The 17552-nt window shown below is 55.4% G+C and overlaps 1 protein-coding gene across 1 annotated transcript in view; it reads right to left on the bottom strand.

Moving 5' to 3' along the window:
* MYO18B (myosin XVIIIB) overlaps positions 1–17552 on the bottom strand; it is a 206512-nt gene that overhangs the window by 172191 nt on the left and 16769 nt on the right. The window contains 7 exon segments of the mRNA XM_058656733.1: positions 1380–1524; positions 9730–9793; positions 11886–11986; positions 12726–12868; positions 13449–13653; positions 16700–16756; positions 16758–16877. Of these exon segments, the coding sequence (XP_058512716.1) occupies positions 1380–1524; positions 9730–9793; positions 11886–11986; positions 12726–12868; positions 13449–13653; positions 16700–16756; positions 16758–16877 (835 nt within the window).

The following is a 17552-nucleotide window of genomic DNA, read 5'->3' as shown; positions in this document are numbered from 1 at the left end:
ACCTAGGCAGTGCTCTGTCACATGGGAGGCAAGGGGGCCCCGTGAACACTGGCAGGGAGGCTGCTGCCATCTGCTGAATACTCCCAATCCCTAGCTGTAGCAGGCACTGTCCCTTTTGAGCTGGGTGCAGCCTCAAGGCAAAGTGTTGTGTCACCTTAAGAAGTCCCATCATACAAAGTCAACAAGGCCACCCTACAGAGCTGTTTCCTACAGAAGGTGTGGCATGTGTTAGGAGTGACTGAAGGATGACTGAGCCCCTGGCCTGTGCTCCCATCACCAACCCCCACTCCCTGAATGTCCCTGGGCTCTCTCTACGGAGCAGTGGCTCTGCTCTGCTCTCTCTGCCCACAGGAACCTGCTCAGCCCATACCCACGGCAGCCTCTGACGGCAGGAAGTAAATACCTCCCAGGAGAACCTACAGCCAGGCAGCAACAGGAAGGCTGGATCAATCCCAGCTGCCTCCACTCTTGGGTAGTAAAACTAGAAGACTCAGGCCAGAGCTATGGCATAGCACGCTAATCCTCCACCTGCAGCATCTCATATGGGTGCCAGTTCCTGTCCCTTTGCTCCGCTTCTGATCCAGCTCCCTGCTTGCAGCCTGGGAAAGCAGCAGAGGCTGGCCCAAAACCTTGAGACCATGCACCCATGTAGGAAACCTGAAAGAAGCTCCTGGCTGCTGGCTGTGGATCAGCTCAGCTCCAGCCATTGTGGCCATTTGGGGTGCGAACCAGTAGATGGAAGAGCTTTCTTCTCTCTCTCTCTCTCTCTCTCTCTCTCTCTCTCTCTCTCTTTCTCTCTCTCTCTCTCTCTCCCTCCCCCTCCTTCTCTATATGTAATTCTGCCTTTGCACTAAAAATAAGTCTTTAAAAACTAGAAGATTCTCCCCGACCTCTCAGGGAGCTGCACCACAAAGCTGCTCCTTAGAGCACCCCCAATTGCCTGTCTCACCTCCGTGTGACTCTCACAGATGCTTTTTGGAGTCCTCACCCAAACAAGCAACAGCCTCCCAAATCCTCATCTCAAGACCTGCTCCTGGGGACACCCAGCCTAAACTTCACTGCCTCTTTCTTCTGCCATCCATGCATCCTTACATCAAGGCAGGCAGGCAGGAAGGAAGGAAGGAAGGAAGGAAAGAAAGAGGGAAAGAAAGAAAGAGAGAAAAGATAAAGAAAGGTGGGAGGGAAGGAAGGAAGAAAAAAAATCCCTCTTTCCCTCTCTCCATGCTAGGTTTGGCAGTGTCCCAGGAGCAGCCCCAGCCACACAGAACATCACACAGACTGGCCTTGTCCCCTCTTTATGGAGAGAAGGGCCTTGTCAGACACCTGCTGAAGGAGATAGCCGGCCGCCTGGAGGAGGCGAGTTCGGAGGAGGGACATACCTTTGCAGGCTCCTGCAGCGCCCAGGTGATAGATGGCTGCCAACACCCGCCAAATGGCCTGCTGCTCGCTTGCCAAGATGCCCAGCGTCTCCATGGCGCCCTGGAGCTGGGCAAAGGCAACCGCCGCCTTCTGCTTCTCTTCTGGCTGAGGGGGTCAGGGGAGAGAGGAAGAGAGACAGTCACGGGGCAGAATATTTTCACAGTGAAGGCTCAAAGCCAAGGGTGGACTCAGGAGAACGTGTGGTCAGCCGACAGCCACAGTAAATTATCCACAATTAAGCAAAGGCATATTGATATACCAATGCAGGCTGCTGGGAAAGTTATAAAAACTCATTTCTGTCTGGCTCCGGGATGCAGTGTGATCTTTATTCTTGTCTGCATCCATCCAAGACAGATTTACTCAGGCTCTACTCCATGCTCAGCTCTGGTCTGGGAGTGCAAGGATGAGCAAAACCTAGATCTCAACTTTGAGGTACTCTCCAGGCACAAATGCAGAGACATAAAAACAATGATGTGTGAGACAAGTTACAGCCAACTTCAGGTCTAAACAGAAGACTATGGGTTGTGGAAGAAGGAGTGGCTGACAGATCCCATCCAAGAAAACCCAAATGGGATGAGACAGAGCTGTGATTAAAAACAGAGATAAAAACAGACAAAAAGTTGACCCCTTCAGTGTTGTGAAGATCCCACCAAGCACAGGGAACAGAGAGGAGAGATGGGGGCAGACCAACAGGTGGTCAATTGACTATGGACACAGAAGCAATTTCTTCTGCAGGTGGGAGAAGATAAATCATGAGGAGCTGGCAGAAGGTGAACTTGAAGGTTGAGAACACAATTGTAAAATGGGTGTGGACTTCCGACTTCCGCCGTGATTGGCAGATACCGTATCTGCCTCCTGCCTTCCTGGATCCACAGCAGACATTGTTAATGGATCACAGTCTCAAGGCCAGTCGAGCAATCATCTCTTGCAGCTTCCACCACCGACTGATCTGTCATCATCCACTGAATTGAGACTTTTTTTTTTTTGCTACACATAATGCTATGACAGGAAACTGCCGAAAGTTTCTAAGCAGTGGCCAAGAGAACACTACACACTCAGTTGTATATGGGTCATAGGGGTTTCGGTTGGTTAATTTTTTTCTTTTTCCAGTTTTATAAGCCCAATTATGTTGGATTGAATATTAAAATGAGCCTGAGATTCTTAGGCACACACCATCTGGCCAGGGGACTCAGCCCAGAAGCCTGATGAGTAGGGAGGAAGGGAGCTGGGCATGGACATGCTCTTGTCAATCATTCACCAGCTGAAAAGAATTGTGATTCGGCGCTTGGCCTGGCTTGGAGAACTTGGGTGACGAATTGCCAGGCGTTCCAGCTAAAAGGTTCTGGGATTTTGTAAAGGCCGGTGCCCAGAGAGGACAGGGGTGGGCGTGACATGACACGGACGTTGCACAGCAAATTTGAGAACAGGTGCCTCCTGCCTCCCACCCCACACTCCTTGTCTACTGCCTTGACGCCACTTCTTTGGACTGGGCAATGTGCAAGGCTGGTGGAGCGGCGGGGGCAACGTGAAGGCATGCAGTGGCATTGAGAGATTAGCCATGGAAACATTTCAATTAATAGCAGAAGCATGTTCTACCGCTGTATCGTATTTCCGGGCCACTGCAGGGCGGCCAAATCCCTAGCAACCAGAAGCTCAGCCTGGCAACAGCCACAGCCGCTCTGCTGGAGCCCACCGAGGGAAGGACGGAGTCTTACCCGCGCGCTCTCGGTTATTTATGAGATTTCAAAGTAGCAGAGGAAGGACGCTGAAAGGACAGTGGCAACGCATTTATTATGGCTCCTGCTACCAGCTCAGAGCATCTGACTTAAAATTACAGGCAGAATCTGTCCTCCGCCACTTGGCACATGTGGAGAGGAGAAAACTTCTGCAGAAGTGTATTTGCGCTGTCTCTCTCTCTCTCTCTCTCTCTCTCTCTCTCTCTCACTCCACCACACCCCATGTCTCTTTTGGAACCAAACACCAGGGTCCAAACACTCAATCCAAAATGACCAAGGTCATGGTACATTCTAAATTTCCACGGAAGCAGATCTTCAAAATCTAGGATGCCCTGACCAACGCCACTCCTGGGAGCAAAAATCTTGATCAGAGAATTGAGCAAACAGGGCCCAGCATGGTGGCCTAGCAGCTAGAGTCCTCACCTTACGCGTGCCAGGATCCCATATGGGCACTGGTTCTAATCCCAGTGGCCTCGGTTCCCATCCAGCTCCCTGCTTGTGGCCTGGAAGGGCAGTTGAGGACAGCCCAAGGTCCTTGGAGCCTGCACCCACATGGAAGGCCCGGGGGTGACTCCTGGCTTCAGACTGGCTCAGCTCTTTCCATTGTGGTCTGTTGGGGAGTGAATCAATGGATGGAGGATCTTCCTCTCTGTCTCTCCTCCTCTCTGTATATATCACTTTCCAATAAAAACAAATAAAATCTTATAAAAATAAAAAATACACAAAGAGCAAACAAAAGGAACACATCCACTCACAGTCAAGCATCTATCAAGAGAACAGACAAACCAAGGGAGGGAGAGGCCCAGGGCACAGTCATGGAGTACCACACAGCTAAGAAAATGTACCCGCCAGTGACCCAGCCTGTCGCCTATAGGAATCTCACAGAACCAACATGACATCACAGAAGTGAGACACAAAATCTCTCTGCCTTTGTCTGTGGGTAGAAGAGTACTCAAGCCCCAGGGACTTGCAGGGAACAGAAGTCGGTGCAGCTCATAGTTGGGATGGCCACAAAATGTAAGCGTTTGTTGTCAGCATCTTGAGTCTCTCTTGCCCTTCTTAGGAAGTCACAGAGGCCGTCACGGGGGCCCTGCCTTCATGATCCCATTTGATCCCCATCACCTCCAAACCTCTTTACCCTATAAATTCAGGAGTGAAGTTCTAGCACATGAGTTTTGGGGATGTCACACTCAAAACTCAGGGATCATACACTGTGGCTCCATGCATGTGAAAGTCAAAGACATGGAGGACAAATGGATGAACAGCCAATGACTAGCTGATGACCTTGGGGACAGGAGGACACCTCTGATTGGGGGAGGGATCTTCCAAGAGCTTTCCAGGTGGAGGAAAGGAATGTTCTATAACTGGATCTGGAGGGGCGGTTGCCAGAATGTGCACGGCCGTGCATGTCATCAGGTTGCACACTTAAGGGTAGCAGGCTCCATGTACTTCCCTGTGCGTTTTACTACAATTCTGGAGGGAAGGAATCAGTTCAAGGAGAAAACACCAAAGCACAAGGTGCCCCAGGCTTATGTCGGGTGCCGACATAAGGTCAGCCACAAGGTCAAGCAGAGACTGCAAGTCACTGAGTGACAAAAACAGCATCCACAATGCTCTTTCCAGGTTAAAGCAGCCGTGTGGACAGCACCCGGGAGACTCCTGCAAGACGGATGGGGGAGTCAGGTCTGGAGCCAGGCCGAGCTGGACACACTTTCAGCCCTGAATTCCCCACAGCGTGGCATGGCGTGGTGTGTGTGGGTTCACTTCTGCTTCTTCAACGTGGAAGGAAACATGAGACACCCCATGGGAGTCTCAGCTCTGCCTCTCGGTCCTAACTCTCTGCTTATGCCCACATTGGAAGTCAGAGAGCCAATGACAGCCCAGGTGCTTGGCGGAGAGCGGGGAATCAAAATCGAGTTCCAGGCTTTTCTGTTTTCAGCCTTATAGGTCAGCCTTAGTTGTGGGAATTTAGGGAGAGATCCAGCAGGTGAAAGATCTCTCCTTTCCTCTCTTCTCCCTCCTCTCCTCTCCCCGCTCCTCTCCCCGCTCCTGCTCAAGCCCTCACCAGCCTGCCCTGCCCCACCCACAAAGGACTCCTAGCCCATTGACTGACGGGGACACAGTGCAAACAGCCAGCGATGCACAGAGCGAGGACTGGGGGATGGGTGACTGACCAAGGACAAAGGCACAGACTGGAAGGATGACAGTCTTGATGGAAGAAGAAGTGGTGTATAAAAGAAGTCGCCACGTGCAAAATGGTATGCAAGAAACACAAAGAAGGAAGAGGAGAGAGTGTTCAAGGAGCATGGAGCATCTGGGCTCTGAGGACGGGGCTCGGAGCAATGGGGAGCTGTGCACGGTTTGCAGCTGGGAGCTGCTCCCTGCTGGAATGTGTGTGGCTCCCCTCTGGTTAGGAGCACAACGCAGACAGGCAGTCCAACTCTAGTTCCTGGGGATGCACTAATCCACACTCCCCCAGAGTCTGTCTTGCCGTGTCTCTACAACCTCAACCCAGAGGGATTCCCGCCCCTCTACTGCCTGAACCTGGAGTGCTGACCTGGCGCATCTGCAAGAGACAGCAGGACCGCATGAACCTTACAGAGCTTGTGGGGAGGGCGGCACAGGCATGGGTCCGGAGCCGGAACATGCAAACGCCCAAGGTCCTGCCCTGTCTGGATCTCTCAGCAATCCATCATGTTCCCCTGGTGTGGGATGTTCCCAAAGTGGAACAGAGGGCAGGGAGCAAGCCTTCACAGAGCAGCTACTGGGCTGGAGCAGGTGCTGCTGACCCAGGAGGCAGGCCAGGACCCTTGCCTACTGACCAAGGAGGGAACCGAGACGCAAGGAGAAGCTGGGCTCGCCCACTCGTGTCTTCCTGCTCAGACCCCTTGTCATGAGACCGGCTGGCAGGGAAGCTTTGAGAATTTTACAGTAAACAAGGCACATGGAAACCTCCCCACCACCCCCTCATCCCATCAGGGAATGCAGAGCTGGCGGGAGACAGCTGTAGTAACCAAGCAAGGTGATGCTCGGGAGATGCTGTTACCAAGGAGACGGTAGGAAAGACAGTAGCGGGAGGCAGCAACCGTCACAGAAGCCTCGGGACAGGTGCACCAGGGTAGTCATCACCTCGTTACTGTGAGCAATGAACAGGACTGTGTGATTGGAAGACGTCAGGGGAATGGCTCAGGGAGCCATGCCTGGAGGCAGGAGCTTGGCAAGGCAACCAAGATGCCCAGTTCCCAGAGCTGAATGTCTGGGTACCATCCCAACCCAGCCTCCTGCCAGGGGAGCACCCTGGGAGGCAGCGGGTCACCATTCATGTCAATCAAAGCCCTGGAAAACTCATGGGAGAGTTGGATCAAGTACCCAGCTGCAAGCTACACCCCTGCTAAATGCCCCCAGGTGGCTGTGGGTATTTGGGAAATGAGCCAATCAGTGCAGGAGGCTGGTGTTGTGTCACAGCACGCAAAGCCTCTGATGTCAGCTGGTTGAAGAGCCAACTGCTCCACTTTCAATCCAGCTCTCTGCTACTATACCTGGGGAAGCAGTGGAGGATGGCCCAAGTGCTCGGATCCCTGCACCCACACAGGAGACCCAGAAGAGGCTCCTGGCTCCTGGCTTCGGACTTTCCCTAGGTGTGGGGCGGGGAGGGATGCCACAACTTCACACATTGATCCAGCACTACTGTGAATGATTGTACCAATACCAACAATAACAGAAGCTCATGTTGGGCGAAGGGGCAGGCCCTGTGCAGGTCCCTGCGGGCTCTATGTTTTTATTAGGAGCTCGGCACTGTAAATGAGAATATTGAGAACCAGAGAGATGAAGTCACCTCGCCAGGTGGGACTACCGAGGTCACACTTCACAGCTGTGAGCACGGTGGACGACAGAGCCGACAGGGCTGTGTAAGGACTGGAAGCAGAGCCGGTAAGAGACAGGGGAGTGGCTGGGAGGAGCAGGACAGGGCTCAGCCAGCAAGGAAGCTGGGCTGTCCAGCTCCCAGATAAAGCAGAGGACACACAGCCAAACTGCAGATGAACAAGGATGTACTCTTAGCATAGAAATCTGTCTCCATGCACTGCTTGGTGTAGCAAGGAATTGTTGCCTCTGCTACACCTGTTAAAATCCACTCTCCTTCCATGATTCCCCATCCACCCAGGGTCACCTTCTCCAGGCAGCCTTCTTGGATATGCCTAGGACATTTTTATGCTTAAAAAAAAAAAACTCCTACATCTGAAATTCAAATGTAACTGGTATCCCCACAACCTTGGGGATATGTTCTTAGCCACTCTGGATCTTGGGGGCCTCCTCTGCTGGCCATATGGTTTTCTTCCCAGCCCATCCCTGGGAAGCCGCCCCAGCTTCTAACGGATATGACGGGGTTTCCTGATTTTGTGTTTCTTTCTGGGAAAGAAAGCATTCTCCGATCCGGCCAGGTAGCAGAGCAAGAACAAAAGGAAACCCTACAAGGGCCGCAAATCGATTGGTCTGGGAAAAAAAAACCACCATGGAGAAGCAAAGCAAGCAAACCACTTCAAATGCCTCCTCAACACGGAGTCACGCTGTGAACAATGCTGACACGACACCAGCCAGCCAACAGGGCAGCCGGGGAAGGCCCACCGGTGCCAGCCTGGGAAGCAACCCGCCTGCCTCAGGCTGGCTGGGACACACGCATCCATGCACGGGCCCCACTCCCTCAATGAGTGGCGAAAAACCCAGTGCTGGCTGGGATCATGGCACCTCATCTGCCTTCAAGGTCAAGGTCGGGCCTCCGAATGCTTTCCACTCGTTAGGGAGAATGAGATATCAAAGAAGACTTGGCTAAGTCCACCACCCCCTAACTCACCCAGGAAAATGGGGAGATGGGCAAGCAGGAAGGTGACCCCAGACAATAGCAACCCCAGAACTTACTACCCTCCACACCAGCCCCAGAATATACCCCCCCTCACCATCACAGCAACACCCGGTAATGTGCAAGACACACGGGTTCTCTGGTCCCTCCCTGCACCTGCTACTTCAGACTTCATGGGCACACAGCAGGGTATGTGTGTGTGTGTGTGTGTGTGTGTGGCAGCTCCCAGCTCACAGCAGGGTGTGTGTGTGTGTAGCGGCCTCAAGTGTGATGGGGGGGAGGGCACATGTAACCACTGCAAGCCTCACTGGCCAAGGATAAACCCCCTCGGCTTCTCTGCGTGCATTCCAGCATGTTCTGATGTACAACACAGCCTCTCTCCTGCCCCTGGTAGGATCCCTGCGGAGACACCACCACCTCCACCCCCTTCGCCCCATAGATGAGAGGCACCACAGACCGCACAGAGCCCTGCGTGGAGCCCTGCGTGGGCAGTTGTGTCCCGTGTGGCCGCCCCCGGGGCTGAGCTGTGCAACCCTGCCACCCTCCCGGCTCACGGCTACTGGTGTTATTGCGCATGTGTTGGAACGTCCCAGCCGGACACACAGCATCTTTGATGAAGTGTGCCTTCGACCCCGTCTTTTTTGTTAGCGTGTTTTAAGCATGAGTTCGGACAGTCATTTGGACATGCTGCCTACAGATTCCTCATCAGGTGTGTGATTTTGCCGTGACTTCTCTCCCGGCCTCCAGCGTCTCTCTCTGCACATTCTGTGTCTGCACTGTGATCTTGGCCTTGCCATGGGGGGCACTGCTGCCCAACCGGGGGTATGTTTTTCTCCTCTCTGTTCTGAGAAACGTGGTGCTTTTGAAACCTTTGCATTTAGGTGTGTGATTCCTTTATGCTGCTGTTCATTTTTTTGTAGATGGGATGAAGTACAAGTCGAAATTCATTGCTTGTTTGCATAGAGGCATCCAATTAGCCCAGCAGTATTTGTTCCCTGGATATGTCTATTAGGAAAGAGGCCTTGGAACGGAAACTATCCACTTCTTCGCCCACCTGGTGAACTCTTATTCATCCTTCAAAACCCAGGCCAAATGGCCCCTTAGCTAGGAAACCCTCTGCAGCTAAAGTCTAATGGCTCTTTCTGCTCCTTCTGGTGCCTGAGCATCCCATACAGCCTCTGGTGCTGTGTCCATCACACGACCACATTCATCGCCAAGGGCCAGGGCCAGGACTACAGGGCCCAGCACACAGCAGGGGCCCAGCACCAGAGGGAGGCAACTGGAAAGTGGGTTCAGAAGCCAATGGCTGAACTAGACGCCAGTGAATTAGATAGCCAACAGGAGGGCTAATGGTGCTTTCTGTAGTGAGTTCAGAGCCATCTCTCTAGGCCTCGCTTGGGCTCCACTCAGGGAGCTGTCACTAGCCCCATCACTCCACACGCACACCCAGTGGGACTTCCCCCAAAAGCCTGGAGGCTGGATCCAAGCCAGGCCCAGAGTTCAGTGAGCCCTCCCCCGGTACAGCGACCAGAGTGGAGGAGGATACAGAGGCTCTCAGTGAGCAGCCGGAGATCATGTATCTAACGAGCGTCCCGGCCAACTCCAGGGCCCAGGTCCTTAGATCTGTGTGTGGGTGCGTGTCACCGTGCCTCCTACAAGCCCAGATCCCAGCAACCCCATGCCTCCCCTACACGGCCAGCCTTGCCTCCTTCTCCTTACCTTGGCCCACACACCCATGCCAAAAGAGCTGCTGGCTGCCAGCTGGTGCAGGTTCAGCTCGGTCCTGGGAGAGCAGAGAAGGAGCCAGAGGTCAGAGACGGAGAGACCCCCCACACACACACCACCGATATTGTTTTCACACGGCAGGACGCCCCTCCGCTGATACTCAGGCCTTGCACCTGTTGTACCTGCCCTGACCCTCCCTAAATCCTACCAGCCCTTCCTGACCCTGGGCAGAGACGGGACACCCCAGACCAGGTGGAGGGAACAGGCTCTTGCTTGTCCGGATTGGCAGGTGGACCTTGCCGGGGGAGGGACTTAGAAGGAGCCCTGAGCCTCCACTGTGCGTTCTCTTCCAGGGGTGCTCGCCCCAGCAATCTGTAGGATGATACCACAGCGACCAAGACAAGTGGCTTGCCCGAGCCTTCCCAACTAACAAACTCTGGTACGAATCCTTTTGCCCCGCCCCTCCCCACAGTCCATTCGCTGTTGTCCTGTCACTCACACCCTCTCTGGCCTCAACCTGTAGCCCTGCCAAGTGTTCCCCTGCAGGTTCCCAGGGGGTGGGGCCTACAGGTGCCCCATCCACTCCAAGGAGAGGCAGGCAGGCAGGACCACCCTGTGTTCCCACCCCTAGTACACATTCCTCACTACAGCACCCTGGAGCCCACCCACAGCCACAGTGTGGGCAAACCCAGGGTCCTGAGAGGCAGGGCTTACGCACTAGTTCCCACCCACCCCTCAGCATTCCAGGTCCCTAGGTTCTCACTGAAGTTCACAGCTGGGCTCAGTGCTATAGCCTAGCAGCTAAAGTCCTCGCCTTGCACGTGCCAGGATCTCATATGGGTGCTGGTTCTAATCCCAGCAGCCCTGCTTCCCATCCAGCTCCCTGCTTGTGACCTGGGAAAGCAGTTGAGGACGGCCCAAAGCCTTGGGACCCTGCACCCGCGTGGGAGACCCAAAGGAGGCTTCTGTCTCCTGGCTTCGGATCAGCTCAGATCTGGCCGTTGTGGCCACTTGAGGAATAAATCATTGGACAGAGAATCTTCCTCTCTGTCTCTCCTCCTCTCTGTACATCTGACTTTCCAATAAAAATAAATAAAATACATCTAAAAAAAAAAGCTCATATCCCCTCTCGCCTCTGCCTCCTGTCCTGGAATGACCTTCACCAGGGAGGTTTCCGGTCCATCTCCAGCCCTGCCTCCTAGCAGATAACATGTTTCCCTTCTCCTGGGGCTCACTTTGTCCCATCTGTAAAATGGGCATTCTACCATGTCATACCAGGTCACAATCGTGTCACAATCATGTTGTACCTGTGTCACGCCATGTCTCATCCGTGTCACCATCAGTGGCACACATATGTCACTCCATGTGATACCCAGGTCACAACCCTGTAGCACCCATTACAAGCATGACACATATGTCATAGCTGTGCTGCACCCATTTCATGCCACGCCCCACCACTTGGCAGGGTGACAATGGTGAGGCTTGCTGACGGATGTCAGGAGCCAGAAGCCACACAGCCAGCCAGGCAGGGCAGCCTGGCTCAGAGTCCATGGCTGCAGCCACTGTACAACGCTAGGTCAAGTGCTTCCATTGGGGCTCTGAAGAACCTTTTAGAGGAACAGCTGACCACATGGCAACTGAGGCTCGAAGACATGATGGCCCATGGACGCCCCAAACCACGTCCCCCAGGGAAGCCCTTTGAGATGAGGCTCGCCTGACCGCCCTGCTCACTGCTCCCACAAAGTTCAGAAATTTCTGAAAGACGTGGGGGTGACTGTCTCTGTCAGTCAGGCCCTGTGTCACCACCATGGCCACCAAGACCCAAGCACCGCAGTGCTTCCAAACGGCCAGGTGTGCGTGGTGTGTTCACACTTCCATCCCCACTTCACACAGCCTGAAACTGAAGCCCAGAGTGCACGGCACGTGACCGAGGGCTCCCAGCCCACAGCCCTACGTTCCCAGGCATCCTCAATCATGGGCCAGGTCCCTAACCACTGGGCTGCACGGCCTCTCACCTTGGGGTCATGGTGGGAGTGGGGAGTGGCAGAAGCCACACCCAAGCCTCCCAGAAAACAGGTGTCATGTCTCTCCCAGCCCTCCACCGTCACAGCCTGCCCTACCCTCCCCCTGCACTCCCACCCCACACTCACCTGAGATCCAGGTCCAGCCCAGCCAGCATCTGTGAGAAAACCTCGAAGTTCCCCTCCCCTTCCGGCTGCCTCACCACCCGGCTCTTCTCCAGGAGCATTGTCTGCAGGGGGAGAAGATGGGGTCCCCTGCTCAGCACCTCCCCTTTGCTGGCCAGGCAGAGCGAGAGAGGGCGGTGTGGAGGCCCCCCAGCCTGATGCCACACCTGCCGAGTTCCTAAAGGCACATCCAGGGCTCCCAGCCCACCCGTGGCTTCCCATCTCAAAACCTAGCAGTCCTGTCTTCCATCTCAATTGTCACAGTCCTCCAAGCAACTCAACTCACACGTCAGGACTTACTCCAGTGCAGGGGGCACAGGGCGACAGCCCTCCAAGGAGGCCACACTCACAGACGGGGATGGACAGACGGCAGAATGGCCGGGTCGAGAGAGAAGAGAACTTTGTGGGATTGCAAAGAGTTTCTCTCCCGTCTGGTTCTTCTCCCAGCTCTGCGTCCCAACCAGCTTTCTAAACCGCCAATTCTCTTCTACATCCAAACACGACATTGGTGGGGCTGTGGCAGGGAGGACCACAGGGAGGCAGGCGGGTGCGGGGAGCCTCACGGGCCACGTGTTGGGCCACATGCAGACCACACCGGAGATGTGGCTGATGAGTGGCGGGATCCTATGCTTGCTCGTGAATAATAATGCAGAATGTAGACAAGTAGGCTCACCATGGGAGGGGCTGTTCTAGGGCGCCCAGTAACGGCCGGGGGGTAGTGGGGGAAGGGACAGAGGGAGAGAGGTGGGTCCCGGCTGGGGTGTGGCAGCCCCCAGGACCACCACCACCCCCTTGGGGTCTCACCTGCAGCTGAGCAGCCGTGACTCGGCCAGTGGCGTTGAAGTCCAGGGACATCACCATGGCGAAGCGGGTGGCACCGCGACTCTGGCCCGTGGCCACACAGCCGAAGGCACGCAGGACGGTAAAGGTGGCTTCGATCTTCTCCACTGGGGAGGGGTGAGGGGTACATGGCAAGACGTCACCCCCACTCCAGGCCCCTCTCATGATGTGCCCTAACCATGTGCGGGATGCTCACATGTGACGTATCCAGGGGAGTTTCAGAAAGTTCGTGATAAAATGACTAGAGGCACGGACTTAGGTGCAAAACCAACCTGAAATTCACACATGCTTTCCGCATGATTGGCATCTTCCAGGCACTGTCTGAAAGGGCCCCTAGTGCACAGAGCTCGGCTCCCCCGCCCCCGGCTCCCCACGAGGGCCCCTGTTCAGTTCAACAGGTTACACACTGCACAAGCACGCTAGACCCCAGGGGCACATGGTTCATCTCCCCCCAGTCTCAGACCCACCCTCTTCGACAACCTCCCAATGTGTCTGCCCTGGCAATGACTCCGCAGACAGCTCTCCAGGGTTGGAGGAAAGAACTTCTCTCTGATCCCAGTGAGGCATGTTGCCCTGACCGGCCACGGGAGAAGGGTCTGTACACTTCTGGTGCTCAGCGACGACTCAACTGAGCAGACGTGGGAAGGGCAGCCCCGTTCTCCGCTTTCTGCCTCTCTCCCACCGCACCTGACACCCTGCCGTCCACACTGCCGGCCAGCTCCAGCAGGTGCTGCAGGACTTGCTCACAGCAGGTGGTCTTCCCAGCACCACTCCTGCCCAGGGCCACGATGCTCTGGTCCCGCCGTTGACTCAGCAGTGCCCAGTATGCCCGCTGGGCCAGGGAGGCCACATGAGCCTGTGAGTGACCCCAGCGGCCCCTGGACATGGGCACCTGCAGGAAAAGGGGGCGGTTTCAGCCTTCAACCCTCCCCCACCCACCCTGACCCCATCACTGTCCAGAGAGTCCTCCCAACCAGCTGCCATCTGATTGCTAGCTCATCAAAGAAATCTCACCATGCTGCTGGGAGGAGCCCAGCCTGCCAGGGGTGGGAGGAGGGCATACCCAGAGGTCCCTGTAAGCCCCACAGGCATCCCGTGCCTTGTCTGAGTCCCACCTCTGCCCTGTTGAATCACTGGGCAGCCATAGCTGGGAGAGATGGCAGGCAGGATCGACTAGTGATGTCTGTCACAGTAAGAGGGAACGGCAGGGCCCAGGAGTGAGTGGCGTGTGTGCTGTGAATGTCCCAGGACAGATGTAGGCGACACCCAAAGTCCTTCCATTCATCCTTCCTCACACAGAAGGAAGATCCAAGGGGTGTGTAGCATGGACCTGACTCCCCTGAAGGAGGCACCACCTTCCCCAAAGGACATGAAAGAAACCCTTGACGACCCCATGGAGACATCACCGTGCCACCACTTGGATGGACTGAAACCTCTTCTCGGCAGAGTCACCCACACAGCCTCTGCAAGTCCTGGACCACACTCGTGGGAAGGCTGGGTGTGTCCCTGAAGCAGGTGTGGGATGCACACTTGCAGCACCTGCAGCCCCGTGATCGTTAAAAAATAAGAATAGGGCCCGGCGGCGTGGCCTAGCGGCTAAAGTCCTCGCCTTGAACACCCCGGGATCCCATATGGGGGCTGGTTCTGATCCCGGCAGCTCTACTTCCCATCCAGCTCCCTGCTTGTGGCCTGGGAAAGCAGTCGAGGACAGCCCAATGCATTGGGACCCTGCACCCGTGTGGGGGACCCGGAAGAGGTTCCAGGTTCCCGGCATCGGATCGGCATAGCACCGGCCATTGCGGCTCACTTGGGGAGTGAATCATCAGACGGAAGATCTTCCTCTCTGTCTTTCCTCCTCTCTGTATATCTGACTTTGTAATAAAATAAATAAATCTTAAAAAAATAAAAAATAAAAAAATAAGAATAGCCCCCTGTGTCAGCAGTTATACTAAATACACACAAAATCACCACACACTAGACATGACCCAATTCACACCAATTCACACCTCTCAGCCAGTGGACAACCACGCGAGACTGAGCTCATGCGAATCGAGACAGCTGGTCACCCTGCGAACTGCTCAACGACTCTGTGTGTCCGTCAAGGAATAAACAGCAGCTGGCCACCGCGATGCCAGCCAGCCTTACAGCATCTGTGGCGTAAAAGATGACACGCAGTACAGTCCGGCCACAGGGCCCGGCAGGAGAGGCATAAGTAGGGGGACGGAAAGCAGACCAGGACAGGCAGGTGGTGTAGCGGGTCAGGCCTCACTTGGGAGTGCCTGAGCTGGCTCCAATCCTGATTCCAGCTTCCTGCTAACACAACAGCCAAGGGCTCAAGTACTTGGGAGATCTGGACTGGGCCCAGGCTCCCGGCTTCAGCCTGATGCAGCTGTGGCTGCTGTGGGCATTTGGCAGGGGATGGGGGGATGGTGAACCAGCAGATAGAAGATATTATTTCTTTCCCCCTCTCTCTCTCATCAATAAAATAATAAACTGTACCAATGACTGCCAGAGGTGGGACTTCCAGGCACAGCTCCGTCTATCCCTCCAGGGTCTTGGCAGAACCAGAGGTACAAACCTTCATGTGCCAGTCCTGCCCCGACTCCAGCCTGGAGCAGGCTGGCTCCCGACTACCGCTGGCTTTTGCTGCTCCAAGGCCCTCAGGACCAAGGGGTGGCCCAACCATAGGCACACACACAGGTGCACACGTGTTATTGCACACGTGAACACATGTATGCTCTCAGGAACACGTGTGCACACCCAAAGCCATACCCACAAAGACCTCAGGCCCTCAGGCACACATCTGGGCCCTGTCCTGAAGCCACTGGACCCATCTTCAAAGTGGGTCCAGTCCCAGCCTCAGGTGCCGGTCTGTGCTGCCACCTGGTGGCCATTTAGAGGAATTGGAGGTTGGCTCAGCAGGAGAATCGGGCAAAAGGAGAAACGCAGGGGTTGAGGGGAACATTCAGGGATTTCAGGGGTTACCTCAAAGCCTGCACCTATATTCCATCCAGGATGGCCAGTAAGGACTTCCACTCATGGTCAGGGGCTGCAAAAACCTCTTCTCCAAGGAACCAGAGGGGCCATCACAGCAAGGGCCAGAAGACACAGACACATCCCAGCCACCAGGGCTCCTGGGGTCCTCCCAGGACCTCAGCAGGGACAGCGAGCAGAGACGAGCTGGGTTGGCCTGGGTAGAACAGTCTTGGGGGGTGCAGGACCACTGTCTCCGTTTCGGTGGATTTAGGACAACTTGGGGACCAGCAGTGGGTGGGTCTGGATGTGACGGAGACCAGGGATGCGCCACAATCTTTCAAGCACAACTGGGAGTCTGCTCGCTGACGGTCTCCTGGACTCCATTCTGCCCCCTTTCCACGTCTCCTCCACCCAGCAAGAAGGGTCTTTGCCACCGCGTGGGAAGGCCTGGTGTGACCCCATCCCAGGCACCCATGGTAACCTCTGCTGTCTATGGGGTCTACAACCTACTTCCCCCCACACCCCTGCAATGGAGGCTGTACGTGAGGGCCAGCGGGTTGACCTGTGGCTGTTTCTTTCCGCTGATCTCCTGGCCTGAAGGAGATCCCAGATCCAAAAGAATGAATGAATGAAGGGGAGGGCTCCAGGGATTCAAATGTAGTTCCAAGTCATTCCACCAGGCGGCGCCAAAAGCCTAAAGTATTTCCGCACTTCCCAGGAAAGATCAACCAAGGTGGGGCCTTAAGCATCACACCCGCCTGACATCACACCCCCTGCATTTTCAGGTGGATGCGGAATGCATGAAGTTCATACACAAAGGTGCTTGAAACAGAGTCTGGTGAAAAGCTGGTGTTCAGTGTCCCTCCCCCGGCTGCTACGGGTGGCTCCCACTCCCCTCCAGCTGCAGAGTCCCTTCCCCGCCACGCCTACCCCGTCCCCTCCTGTCCCGTGCCCCACCTCACCTTCCCTGCAGAGGGTGCCGCAGGTCCCCGGGGCCGCAGAACGATGAGGTCGGGGCCCCGAGCAGGTGTGCGGCAGCCGCGCACGGTGGCGCTGCAGGAGTGTGTGCAGCACGCTGGACTCGTTGATGCTGACCAGAGAGGCCAGATCCTCCACCTGGTCCAGCTCAGGAGGGTTGGCCTGCAAACCATCACGGGGCTCCATGGGCCTCTGTGCCCTCCCCCGGGCACACCACCACCTCACACACAGCCCCGCACAGACACATATGCACACACATACACAGTCAGAGACACACACTGTCTCCTACACAATCTCCCATTCATGTATAGACATGTGCACACACAATCTTTTCACACACATAGACACACAGATCTGTAGACACACACGTACCCACATACACAGGGACACACATACACACAATCTCTTTCTGTTACACACACAGGGGTGCCACCTTTCCAGAGTCAGGTGCCAAAGGCCCAAACACCCACAGGGACCCTGTAGCGGAGGGGCAGCACACACAGGGAGCACAGAACCGTTCCCCTCCTTGCCCCTGTGTCCTCACTCAGGTCCCCCTTGTCTGACCCCATGGGAGAGAGCTGTGCTCCACAATGTGGGCACCCACTCACTCCACCCTCACAGAAGTGCGGCCAAACCCTTTGTGGGAAGCAAGGCCTAATCACAGCTCTGCCAGGGACACTTGTGCTAAGAGGCATCCTACCATTCTGCCCAGCTCCCTGGAATGTTCTGGACCTGTTGCTCTGGGGTTTGGGGCCAGCTTAAGCCATCTTAACAGTCAGACTTTCTTGGGCTTCTACAAAGTGCCAACACCTCTAAGGTGGGCAGAGGGGGGAGCAG

The sequence above is a fragment of the Ochotona princeps genome, chromosome 29 (assembly GCF_030435755.1).
Source record: "Ochotona princeps isolate mOchPri1 chromosome 29, mOchPri1.hap1, whole genome shotgun sequence".
Classification (NCBI taxonomy): Eukaryota; Metazoa; Chordata; class Mammalia; order Lagomorpha; family Ochotonidae; genus Ochotona; species Ochotona princeps.
Note: the sequence above shows the minus strand (reverse complement) of the source record. Positions and strands in the feature narration are given on the sequence as shown.